This window comes from Passer montanus, unplaced genomic scaffold (assembly GCF_014805655.1).
Source record: "Passer montanus isolate IOZ18808 unplaced genomic scaffold, ASM1480565v1 scaffold118, whole genome shotgun sequence".
Lineage (NCBI taxonomy): Eukaryota > Metazoa > Chordata > Aves > Passeriformes > Passeridae > Passer > Passer montanus.
The window spans coordinates 952236-965120 of NW_024358500.1; the positions used below are offsets into that span (position 1 = coordinate 952236).

Sequence of the window (12885 nt, forward strand, 5' to 3'; positions counted from 1 at the left end):
CTACCACACATCCTGCTTTTCAGGGTCAGCCCAGCCCCTCCAGGCTTTGGACATCCCTTCATCAAGCCCCAGGTTTCATTCCTTTTAGGAAGTTGCTCAGTAACTCCCACTGAGACCAAATTAGCTCAGCTCCTACTGGGAGCTTGTAGGGAAGAAACTGCTTGTGACGCAGGCAGCCTTTGTGGGGAAAAACAGGGCAAGGTTTATTAGTCAAGTGGAAGATTGCCTGAAGGGTTGTGGGTTGAGTATGGCTGGCAGGGAGGGAGGGATGGGTAAAAGGATGGATGGACATGCTGCTTCCCTTCTCCTCTTGCTCCAGGATGCAGATCTAAGTACACACCCAGCTCCAGGATGCAGATCTAAGTCCACACCCAGGATTTCCACTCCCTTGGTCCAGGGCACCTTGCAGGAGGGTGGATTTTCTGGGTTGAACTGGCAAAGTGCCACAACACAGGTGCTTGTTTTCCTGGCATTTCCTGCCTCCTGTGCCTGGGTGCTGGGCTGCCCTGGCTCCCTGTGACTGCAGGCTGTGGATACCAGGAGCTGTGAGAGCAGACCTGTGAAGCAGCAGAACAGATCACAGCTCGTTTGAAGTATTTTATGCTTCTTTAAGCTTCAAACGTGGCCTGATGTGGCTGTAACCCCCAGGATTTCCTCATTTACACATTAAATCACCCATCCTTAGGCAGGATAGTTGGCACACACCTGTCTAAGGGTCTTCAAACCAGCAGGAAACGACCTGTGCAATAAATCATGCAATTAAGAGTGTAAAAACCTGTGTTTCTTGTCCCCCCTCCCCAGTCAAAGCACTCTGCAAGGACTGTGTGGTGGAAAGGTGTCGAATCCTGCGGCTGAAGAACCAGCTGAACGAGGACTACAAAACCGTCACCAACCTGCTGAAGATGACAGTCAAGGGGTATGCAAGTCCCAAATGCTGTCAAAGATGCTTTTTAGAAGTGCTTAAACAGCTTTTTCCTAAAGATTTCCCTGTTTGGGCTCTGAGGAAGGGAGCTGTGCTTTTGGGGTGCCAGTGCTGTTGTCTCCCTGCAGGAATGACGGGTTTTGGGTTGGAAAAGCTTCCTTGAGGAGCTGGCGTCAGCTGGCTCTGGAGCAATTAAATGAGCAAGATGAAGATGCAGAGCACAGTAATGGAAAAATGAATGGAAATGCACAAAACAAAGGTATTTACTTCTGATTTCCTCCTAATTTCTGCTGCTGTAGAGAGCCACCAGCTCTGCCTGATCCCTCCTAACAAAAAACACGTCAGAGGTTTCTGTAGCTGTTTTGTTCCCCTTGTATAAGTAGGGAGGAAAGGATAATAAATCGAATTTTTAAAGGCCTTCATTTAAGGAGCTTTTTCTTTGCTAAACTTGAAAACTGCGGGGTGATCTTCATGCTGGAGAGGGAGATGAGGTGATAAGTGGTTTTACAAAGCTGTGTGAAATTACCACCCCAGACTCATGATCTTTCATATCCACTTTTCTCTGAATGAGAGTGCACAGGGAAGGAAGAAACGTGAAAATTACCTTGGGAAAGGGATGATGATGATGTTTATTGTGAAGGTTGAGGTATAAAACAGCACAGCTGATGCAGCAGCACTGGGAAAACACAGCCTGGGAACAAAAATCATGAATTGCACTCCATTCTGTGCCCATATCATGAGAATAGATGGAGGTTTTATTTGCCTTCTGCTCTTTAAATGTTTGAAAATCGTATTTTCTTGAGCTTCTCTGAACTGGGTAAGAAGCTTGTTGGAATGAAAGTGGGAATGATGGCTCAGGGCACTGATCCTGGACTGGAGGGCACCTCAGCCCCCCGATAAGGAGGAGCACTCGTGGAGAAAAAACGGGTGTTTGACTTAGCACTCATCGTTCCTCGGGGTGACTTCGATTCACAACAGGTTGCAACTCCCAGTAGTGCATTTGAACCACGCACCAGCCAAGTTGCTCGTTAAGCAGCTCATTAGAGGCTCTTGCTGACACGTCATTGTCTTGATGATGCTCCATTTAGTGGCCAAGCTTGACTTTAACTAATTTAGAGATGGATGTAGGGTTTGTCAGCCCCCTGGTAGGCTCCCCCTCAGTTTGTCAGGCAGCATCTGGTTTAGATCAGGAATTTTGCCAGGAATTCTGCTCCTTTTGCTCTTACCTAGGCTTGTGTTTAGGTTAAACTCGGAGATGTCTGGGAGCAGGGAACCCCTGCGGTGTTCCAGCCCTAACAAATGCATCCTTTGTAATCTCACAAAGGCCTGGCTTGTGCTCCACGCACTTCAAAGCCCTCCTACGTGACCTGGGGGCTGTAATCCCGCCTGCCCAGAGGCCAAGACATCGGAGAATAACAAATTTCCTTCCAAATTTTCCCTTGGGTGAGGGGGTTTGCTGTAATTTGAAAGGTGACCATGCTCCTTTCCCTGTAAGATTTTCTTCCTTGGGAGAGGAACTCTGTGCAATCCTCTTGTACTATTATTTTTTTAATTAGATGAATCAAATGAAGAGAAGAGGGAGGAGGAAGAGGAGTTAAATTTTAATGAAGACATCGTTTGCCCACATGGTGAGTCTCTCCGGGGGATGGAGCTGAATATCTCCGTTGTTGCCCACTGCTGCAGGCATTAACCTTGTAGCCTTTGCTCCAACTGTGGCCAGCTTGAGGAGTCACACAATTAAGTGGGCTTAATTCTCATTTTCCTGGTGTTTCTTGCCTCAAAAGTTTTCCTTGCAGCCAAACTCTGTGAAGACTCAGCCAAGCAGAGCTGTCAGATGCTGAGCTTCCCATCCTTGCATGGGCAGCACCAAAGCTGTGCAGCCATTTGGAAGCTCTAAAAGCAGTAAGAGAGGGAGAGGTGATGTAGATCAGTCCAGGTGGGAGCTGAGAGTCTGTTTAATATCCTGGTTTACATTAAAACAGGAGCACTCACCCAGCACCTGGGCCAGGACCACTCCTGGATATCGATTTCCCAACCTGCTGTGCTTTGGTGTCTGTTTACGTAAGGTTTTCACCTCCTATCAGTTGTTTTGAAAGTGATGCCTCATTAGCTGCACCCTTGGCTACCCTGATGCTTTAATCTCACTTTATAAAGCTTGTGTTCCCAGCCATAAAACCCAGTTTTACTTAAGCTCCTGTTTGTAGGCATCAGTTTGTGGGGAGGCTCCACCTTATCTCAAACAGAAGGAAAAATGGCATCAATTAGCCACACATCTCCTGTCATCAGGGGTAGTCAAGAACCTGGAGTAAGAGAAATCTCATTTTCAAGCAGTGTTTAAGCACTTTGTCACGATTTTAGCTGTTACTCAGTGCCTTGAACGCTGCATTTCCCTTTGCCTCGAGGCTGCTGCAGTTCAATAAAAGCATGGAGCGTGGGGATGGAACATTTAGGAAGCCAGACACGATAAAAAATAGGCCAAAAGGCCTTTGGAAAATGTATGGTGTTAAATTGCTGGTTGATCTGTGACTTGGGGTCATAGCAGAATAAATAATACTAAATAAGGGGCTGCTGGCAGGGCAGGTTTTGTTGTCTTGAGTTAACCTCTGATTATTCATGGAAAACAAGCTTTCCACCTTGAAAAACTCCCTCTGCAGTGGATCAGCAAATCTGTAGTCTTGTTCCTACGGCCTTAATTTTGTGGTGGAGGAGGTTCCTGCCTCCATGGTAGGCTCTGGAAAAGGCAGTGCTGGATCTGGGAGGGCTGGCTGGCCTCCAGGAATGCCACCCGGGCGTTCCCTTCACAGCTCCCTTTGCATCCCTGCTGCAATTCCCCGCTCTCCAGTAGCTGCCTGATCCCAGGGAATTTTTTCCAGATACCAAGTTAAGCCTTCTTTGATGTCTGTGCCCAAAACATGTCCCTGGATGGTGGGAGTGAGAAGCAGGGTCAGCAGTAGTTGGGTTCATCTTCCAGATGGCAAAACACATGTGCCCTGCAGACCCAGAGCTGATTTTTCCACCTCTTTCACTCACTGTATTAATCTGTTTTCATTAATCATGTGGTGTCAAGGCACTTATTTGTACAAACTCCTTTTTCTCCCCATCCTTGCTGGCTCTGGGCAGCATCCTGGGCCAGCCTCCGGAGCCATTTGGCCTTGTTGGATGAAGCTCAAGTGGCCAAGTGCTGCACCGAGGCCTGACCTTTGTTTATTAGAGGAAAAGCAGGAGGGGAGCATTGCTATTTTTTCCTCTTCAGGGCTGGCCAAATTCCAGGCTGGGCTGGAGGGAGTCCGTGGGCCTGAGGAGCTGCTTGTCATGTTAAAGAGCTGCTGGAGGGTGGGGAGGAGGGAGTTCCTCTCCCTCTCCTCTCCCTGCAGCTCTCCAGGCTATAGAAAAGCAGATAATAAGGGATTGTGCCCTTTGGACACCACAGTTGCTGTTTTCCTTCCCTCTTGCTGCTGCAGTCCCTGCTGAGGTGACTCGGATATTCCCAGCTCCGGTTCACATCCCGGTGTCGCAACGGCTGCTCCCCGTGTTCCTCCTCCCTGCACAGGGACTTCCAGCTGCTGTCTCCCAGGGAGATGTGGTTGTGTTTTCCCCTTGGCCATCAGCAGCCCTGTGAGTGGGCAGCTGGTCAGATCCCAGAGCCTTCTCCCGTTTTTCCAAGCCTTGTTTATCCGGCCAGCACGTGTCGTCCTCGTACACGTGTGTCCCAGTGCCTGAGTGTGCCTCCTGCTCCCACCCCTGAGGCAGCAGGAAAGATGGCTCCTGGAAATCCTCCTTGGGGTCTTGGAGCTGCCTGAGCATCAGGATAGATAATCCTGATAGCAGGGTAAATAATGCTGATGGATAAATAAGAGTTCTGGGGGTAGCTGGTAAATGTCCTTGGTATCTTCATGTCCAGTTATTCCCCAGAGCAGATTTAGGGTGCAAAATCTGCCTTTTCCACATTTTCAGGTGCTTGGATAGGGCACATGAAGCTCTATTGATATTCTGCAGTGGGAGTTTGGGGTTTTAAGGATGTGGAAGGCACCTGGTTTCATGGGACACAGGGTTGTTATCCTGGGGCTCAGCAATGGTGTCACCATGAGGAGGCTGTAGCTGTGGATAGCCAGGATCAGATAACAGCAGCCCTGTGCCCTCTGGCTTTTCCCCACATCCCTACTTGTGTTTGATCAGCTGCTTAGGCCATGATCTTGGAAATCTAAAGAGCATTTTTACAAATTAAAGTCATATTATTATTATTATTATTCTCTGTCTGAAGGAAGCAAGGAAGGAGTTGAAGGTGACTTTACTGGTTTTTGCTGACGTGGTGTTGGCTGATAAATGTGTGGATTTCTTCCCCCCATTTGTTCCTTGTAATCTCTTCAATCAAGGGCTGCAAAACATCCCTGAGCATGTTGTGATCAAAGCCTTTCCTTGATTCCCTCCCTGCAGGTGACCTGTGCATCTCTGAGAACGAGCGGAGGGTGGTTTCCAAGGAAGCCTGGGAGAAACTCAAGCAATATTTTCCAAAAGCCCCCGAATTCCCAAATAACAAAGAGTGCTGTTCCCAGTGCAAGGTATTTGCCAAATACTCCTCTTCTGTTGACTGTAAATACTGCCTGTATTTTTGGTTTTCCTTTTTAACACAACCCTGCCATGGAGGAGAATAAAGTCACCTTTGGTAGGAGCTGGGAATGGGAGCTGGGATGTAATTAACTGTTTCCTGCAGATTTTGGAGCGTGAAGGGGAGGAAAATGAAGCTCTGCATAAGATGATGGCCAGTGAGCAGAAGACTTCTCTCCAGAACCTGTTCCATGATAAATGCAGGCCTTGCCTGGGCAGCTGGCCTCAGGTAGGGAAGGAGGGGGAGCAGGGAACACAGCCAGGCTTGGGAGAGGATTTTGTTGGCTTTAATCCCTCTCCTGCCCAGAGAAGCTGTGGCTGCCCCATCCCTGGAAGTGCCCAGGGCCAGGCTGGATGGGCTTGGAGCACCTGGGACAGTGGAAGGTGTCCCTGCCCATGGCAGGGGGTGGAAGGAGATCCCAAACCATTCCACAGCCAGCCACTCACCCAGTGTGTGCCAGCAGAGCTCTCAGGAGTGTTGTGCTGAGGTGTGACTTCCCTGGATTAGCTGTGCTGGCACAGAGCCCTGCAGAGCCACAGGAATGGCTGGTGTGCCAAGGGAGCTGTGGCTGGCCCTCAGTCAGGGAGATAACAGTGACAATGTTGCTGTCATGGTTGTATCTGGCCCTGGGAGGAGGAAACAGCACAGCCACTTCCCACAGCTCTCCATCAGCCTTGCCCTGCAGGAGGATGCTGGAACACACCTGAACTTTGCCCCACCACCACCTTTTGCTGCTGCTTGGGCTAAATTCAGGTGTGCTCCAGCATCATCCTGTGTCCCAACAGCTCAGGGAGCTTCCCAAAATGCTGCAGCCCTGCAAAGAGCAGCCGTGGCTGTGCAAACCCTCTCCTAGCAGCTTCTCCAGGAATTCTTGGGGGTTTGAGGTGCCCAGAATGAGCTGTTGGCTCCAGTCCTTGGCTTCTGGGAGTCTCGTGGTGCTGATTAATGGCTGACTGCCATTAATTAATTAATTAATCCTGCCAAGGTGCATTGGCAGGTGTCTGCCTCCATCCCTCACTGTTCCAGCTGGGAATAAAAACTGAGGCAGCAGAGATCCACGGCTCAGAACCAAGGAAACCCAAAATGGTTTAAAAGGAGTTTTCCTTTCATGCTGAGCTGGAGAGCTCCAGGTCCTGCCAGTGGTGGTTAAGGTTGTGTCTCGTTGGATTTGCTTTTGCAGCTGGAGAAAGTTGGAGCTCATCACTGTGGGTCAGACACAGAAGGGTCTCCACCAGCAGGGTTAGATCCTTCTTTCCCTTTTTATCCTCCTTTCCCTTTTAATTTCCTGAGGGAGCCTCATAGAAGAGAGCTGAGGATCTTCCCCTCAAGCCTTTGGAGTTCTCCTGATCCAAAGAAGTTGAGGTTTGGGGAGGAAAACAAGCAGAAATCAAGAAATTAAGGGAAATTAAAAAGTGTGTCTATATATATTCCTCAGGTGTGCTGAGTTTTCCTACAGAAAGATGGAGCAAGCCCTTAATTCTGTCTTTAGGAAGGGAGTGAGGATAAAGGAGAGCATGGAAGTAATTTTGTCACACAGCTCTTGGGGGCTGGGTGGTTTCTTGCCCAGGAGCAAACAAATTAAAGGAAGATTGGGACAAAAACCCACAGATTATCCCAAAAACGCTGTCTCATTTGGTGCACAGCTGTGGTTTGGTGTCCCTCCTGCTGCCAAAAGGAAAAACTTGTGGATTTTGACGTTGGAAGCAATTGAGGGATGGTGGGGTGGTCTCACCCCACGCCTGTGGGAGTGAGGGAGTCACCAGCTTCAAACCCTGAGCACCCAGCAGGAGGAACAGCCCTGGGGAGTCCTGGCTGCTCCGGGGAAATGCCCTTTCCCTCTGGGAATCAGAAGTAATTGGATCAAAAGCTCAAGTAACTTTGTAATAAACACAGGATTAGCAATGGCAGTGCTTAGTACCTGATCCCAAATTATTTTGCTTGGCTTTCACAGCCCACTTGGATGGAGTTGTCATGGTAAAGCAGCACTGAGGTCTCGAAGGGAGCGAGCGCTGCCGAAAAACCGAACAGTCATTGTTGGGTTCATTAAAAAGATCCTTTTCCCTCCTCTTTTCCCCCAGGAGACGGATGAGCTGTATATTGTTTCACAGTTCTTTGTAGAAGAATGGAGGAAATTTGTCAGGTAACTTGGCTGGAGGGTTTTGGTGCTTTTTATCTCTTATTTTGGGGGCTGTAGATAATATTTTGCTTCTGACTGGAAGCACAGTGAGCTCGTGGAAACAGTGAAGCTGATTTTTACAGGACTTGTATCAATTGTAATGCGGTGTAAGACTCTGAATTTCCTTGTTTGCTGTGTGTTAACCAGATGGTCAGATTAGCTGGTAACCTGATTAGTTTTTTCATCTGTCTGGAGCTGTATCCCAAAGGTCACTGCTCAGGCTGGAGATGGAAATCTCTGCTGGTCAGAGCCATTCTGCACCGCAGAGGAACGCAGATCTGATTTCCTCATCACCAGCAGTTACTATTCCTTGTTGGAATGCCTTGTGTAAATACTCACCTGTGATTCCTTCCTGTCTTCCTGAAGAATTGTGGGGGTTTTGGTGGGATCCAGCTTTCCAAACCTCTTCCCTTTTGCAGGAGGCCGACGCGCTGCAGCCCCGTGTCCTCCATAGCAAACAGTGTCCTGCTCTGTCCCCACGGGGGGCTCATGTTCACCTTTGCTTCCATGACCAAAGAAGACTCCAAACAGTGAGTTCCTTCCCTTCGCACTCTTTCGTTTTGCCAGGAGCCTTGGGAGAACGTTCCCAAAGGAATGCTCCTGCTGCTGAGCCACAGCAAGATGAGGAGTAATCCTTTCACCTAAAATTAACACCAAGGCTTTCTCAGAGCCACCTCAGCCTTCCTGCAAGGCAAGACTTAAACTGTCCAAGGATGCTGGGTCGGGAAAATAGAGCTTCCTTCAGCTTGGTTTGTTCCTGACAATAACCACTCTGGATTTGGCCAGGATGCAGAAACATTCTGCTTCCTTACAATTTGCTTTCCGTGAGCCTTCCCCCCCGGAGTGCTGGCTGCAGGGCTGGACTTCATGCTCCACAGCCTTGCTTCTGCAGTGATGCAGCACTAAAAGTAGGAAATCTTCCACTCCTTTCCTCCTCCATCCCTCCCTCCGGCACGACGGGAGCACGGCAGTGTCACTAATCACAGGCTGCTGTTATCTGGGTGTGCAGGCCCTCCCGTGTCGCTGGGTTTTGGACAGATTTTGCAGTTTTTCTTTCATTGACAGACCAACAAGGCAAAGAGGGAGGGATTTCTTGTGAGTTTAGGGCTTGGCTTTTCCAATGTCCTAAAGCACCTGCCTGTTCCTTTGCACAGTATAGCTCTGATATGGCCCAGCGAGTGGGAGAGGATCCAAAAACTCTTTGTTGTGGATCACGTCATCAAAATCACCCGGACACAGGCAGCCGGGGCCGGCCCCGAGAGCGCCCGCTACGCCTCCGAGCCCCGTGAGTGACCCCTGCTCCTGGGGGCTCCTGGGCTGCAAACCCCAGTGCAGGGGGGTCATGGGGAAACTCAGAGCTTGGCAGGGTCCCCCCTGCAATGCCCTGCCCAGCTCTGGAGTCTTAAGCACAGGAAGGATGTGGAGCAACTGGAGCAAGTCCAGAGGAGCCCACCGAGGTGCTCCGAGGGCAGGAGCCCCTCTGCTCTGGAGCCAGGCTGGGGGAGCTGGGGTGTTCAGTCTGGAGAAGAGAAGGCTCCAGGGAGAGCTCAGAGCCCCTTCCAGGGTGTAAAGGGGCTCCAGGAGAGCTGGAGAGGGATGTGGGATGAGGGCCTGGAGGGAGAGGACACAGGAATGGCTTCCCACTGCCAGAGGGCAGGGTTAGATGGGGAATTGCAGAGAAATCCTTCCCTGTGAGGGTGGGAAGGCCCTGGCACAGGGTGCCCAGAGCAGCTGTGGCTGCCCCTGGATCCCTGGCTGTGTCCAAGGCCTGGAGCAATCTGGGGTAATGGAAGATGTCCCTGCCCCTAGCAGGGGTGGATGAGATCCTAAAAGTCTCTTCCAGCCCAAACCACTGTGGGATTTAATGTGGTTAGCAGTGAGGGCCCTGCAGTGGGGCCTCGGAGCAGCTGGAGCAGTGAGATGTTTCCTCCCTTGGTGTGTGCCCAGAGCTGTGCCCCGAGTGCCGGGAAGGGCTCCTGTGCCAGCAGCAGCGGGACCTGCGCGAGTACACCCAGGCCACCATCTACATCCACAAAGTGGTGGACAACAAAAAGGTAGGGACTGTCCCCTATCCCTGCTCAGCCAGGCTCCAGGAATGCCCCGAGGGGGCTGTCACAGCTCCCATGTCCCCAGGACTGGCAGGGATCCTGCTGGTCCATGGTGGTGCTGAGGGCAGAAATCCCCAGCTCTGCAGCTCCAGGCAGCTTTGGCAAAACCAGCGAATTGGGACATTCTGGCTCTGAAAATTCCATCTCCTCGAGGCTGCTTTTTGCCAAACCAAATCCTCTTGTGTTTTCAGGGATGCTCCCAGCTGTTTGCTCTGTCTTAGCTGTGTCCCTAGGCTGTACCTGCTCTCCTCCCCCTCCAGTATTTGTCATTTCCTTTCTTCTTGCTGAAGTGACATTTTAATTCCTGGATAGAAATGAGCTCTTCTCCTCAGTGCTGGTGAGACAATGAACTTGGAGATGAACTTGGATCCCCTGAAGCTGTGAATTTTGCTTTTACTGGTCTTAAGTGTCAGCATCAGCTCTAGAACTGGTTTCCCAAGTACCCAAAGCTGGTTCTGGTAAACCCCCCCTCCTTAGGGCTCTTAAGAAGGGAGCCAAGGGTGGGCGAGCTCAGATGAAAACAATCTCTGCACCTTTGGGGTGTGGGGCAGGTTTTTTTGGCCTTTCCTTGATTTCCACCTCGCTGCCCATCCCAGGGAGGCGCTGGAGCCCGGGGAAGCACAGGGAGCTGGAGGTGGATGGGCTCCTGCCCTGGATGTGGGATGTGGATCACGCAGCAGCGTCTGGAGCCCCCAGCCACGGGCTCCCAGCCTCAATCCCCAGCCTGAATCCCTCTTGGCTCTGCTGCACGAGAGGCTTGGGTGTTGTATTTTTCTGGCACTGGGCAGGACTGTGCTCACACGTGGGGCTGGCAGAAAAACAGGGAGCTATTCTTTATGGAGCAGCTGGAGCTGGAGAGAGGGGGTGAGAACGTGCCCACGAGATCCCCCAGTAACAGGGCAGCCTCGGCAGGATGGGAAGCAGCAGGAATGCTGGCCAGGATCACTGTCAGCAGCACTGGGAGCCACTGTGCCCTTCCTGCTGGCTTTGCAAAATCAGGGAGTGTTTCCCAGCCCCTCACCCCTTTTCCTCCCTCCTCTGCACCACCTGGTTCTTCCTGGGGGTGAACGGTGCTGCAGAGGGAAGCCTCATCCAGATAAAATCATGGTAGGGTGGCACTGCTGGAATTCAGAGGGCTCTGGGGAATGTTTGGGAGCTGGAATTGCATCATTAATTGCAAATACATTGATGGAGAAGAGAGGTCTTGGCATCCACATCTCCTGGGCTCCTGCAAAGCCCAGTTCCAGCTACAGCGTAGCTGGGAATTTACATCCAGGCAGATCTATGCCTGGAGTGACTTTCACTGGCCTGAACAACCTTTTTATTTTTGTATTTGTGTAAATTATTTAGATTTCACTTGCTTACAACCTCCAGCCCCATAAGTAATGGTGCTGCAGGGGCGGATAAATGTCTTAATTCACAAAAAATACTTTCTCCATGTTGAGGCTTTTGTAATACACTTGGATCAGCCAGCTGATGGGAAAGGAATCAGTCAGGGCCTCGGGGGACTTTCCTTTGCCTGGAAAGGAGGGCAGGAAGCACCTGCAATTCCACAGAGGGGGATTCCTGAGCTGAGTCCCACTGAGGTTCCACACAGCTGGGGAGGGTGGAGGAGCCTTTGCAGAGCTCATGGAGCAGCTCCCAGGGTTATTCCTGGGCTCTCTGGATGGAGGTGGCACCCAGAGGTCTCTGGGAGTTGTTTGCCAGGGTGGAACAGGCCTTGTGGATGCTGTTGGTTATGGAGAATGATTTTTATGACTCCAGGTCATGAAGGACGCGGCTCCAGAGCTGAACGTGAGCAGCTCGGAGGCTGAAGAGGAAAGGGAGGAAAACAAGCCAGAGGGGGAGCAAGACCCTGATTTTAACCAGGTAGAGATGAAAAATCCCATCAGGTTCCTTGATTTGTGTATCATCCTCTTGAGTCAGCATGATGGGATCACCACCCTTCTCCTCTGCATCTCACTGGCAGCAGAAAGGTGTCTCAAATTGCCATTTGAGTGGTCAGACCTCACCAGTGCTGGGTTTGGAGAGATTAAATGTGGATAGGGATTCATGTGCATGTGGAAATCTGCCCCACGCTGGCATTAGGACTAGGAACTGATGTTTGAAGGCAAATCCTTTGGTCATCTCCACACCTGCATGCTTCAATTGGCTTTCCAAGGGGTTCTCCATCTCTTCCTGCCATCCCTCACGTGAGCAGTTGGCCCAAAACACTCTCAGGAATCTGGGGAGGTTGTGTGTATCCCCAGACAACTCAATCTCCTCGTTTTTTGCCTCATCTCCAGGCTAATGGTGGCACGAAACGCCAGAAGCTGTCCCACCAGAGCTACATCACTTACCAAAAGCAGGGAATCAGGAGAAGCACACGGCACCGGAAGGTGCGGGGGGAGAAAGCGCTGCTCGTGTCAGCCAACCAGACCCTGAAAGAGCTGAAGATCCAGGTGAGGCCGCCTCTCCTGCCAGGAAGGAGGCAGAAAACTCAAAACAAGGAGTGAGGGGGCGCGGGGGAAGGGTCTGCCCCAGGAGCTGGGGTGGTGCAGGCGGGAGGAGCCGCAGCTCCGGTGAGGTGTCCGTGTGTCCCCAGATCATGCACGCCTTCTCCGTGGCCCCCTTCGACCAGAACCTGTCCCTGGAGGGCAAGATCCTGAGCGATGACACGGCCACGCTGGGCAGCCTGGGAGTCATCCCCGAGTCTGTCATCCTGCTCAAGGTACCAGGGCAGGGACAGGGGGCTGGGGTGTGGAGATGGGGACAAATGGAGCCAGCTCCTCGGGGAGCTCCTTGGAGGAGTGGGGGGAGAATCCTTAATTGTTTTGTTTTGGAGAAGAAAAATCCTTATTTTGTTTCAGAAGAGGAATATCCTTGAGGGGTTTGTGGGGTTTTTTGTTTTGGTTTTTTGTTCTGGAAGAGGAAAATCCTTAATTTTTTTTTTTTGTTTTGGAAGAGGAATATCCTTTTCTTTTGTTTTGGAGGAGGAAAAGCCCTAATGTTTTGGGTTAGGGGAGGAAAATCCTCATTATTCTTGTTTTGGAGGAGGAGTATCCTTAATTCTATTTGTTTTGGAGGAAGTAAA

At 50.9% G+C, this 12885-nt stretch overlaps 1 protein-coding gene across 5 annotated transcripts in view; it reads left to right on the forward strand.

Annotated features, from left to right (window-relative positions):
- The window catches only part of USP48 (ubiquitin specific peptidase 48), a 30938-nt gene that overhangs the window by 15826 nt on the left and 2227 nt on the right, over window positions 1-12885 (forward strand). The window contains exons 13-24 of one of the 5 annotated variants that reach the window (XM_039697425.1): window positions 802-916; window positions 1051-1181; window positions 2479-2550; window positions 5357-5481; window positions 5634-5756; window positions 7607-7668; window positions 8124-8234; window positions 8859-8989; window positions 9652-9758; window positions 11577-11681; window positions 12098-12253; window positions 12397-12522. In XM_039697425.1, the coding sequence (XP_039553359.1) occupies window positions 802-916; window positions 1051-1181; window positions 2479-2550; window positions 5357-5481; window positions 5634-5756; window positions 7607-7668; window positions 8124-8234; window positions 8859-8989; window positions 9652-9758; window positions 11577-11681; window positions 12098-12253; window positions 12397-12522 (1364 nt within the window). Of the gene's footprint in view, window positions 1-801; window positions 917-1050; window positions 1182-2478; window positions 2551-5356; window positions 5482-5633; window positions 5757-7606; window positions 7669-8123; window positions 8235-8858; window positions 8990-9651; window positions 9759-11576; window positions 11682-12097; window positions 12254-12396; window positions 12523-12885 lie in introns of those variants that run through there. The other 4 variants (XR_005626345.1, XM_039697426.1, XM_039697427.1 and 1 more) reach the window with 4 other exon arrangements.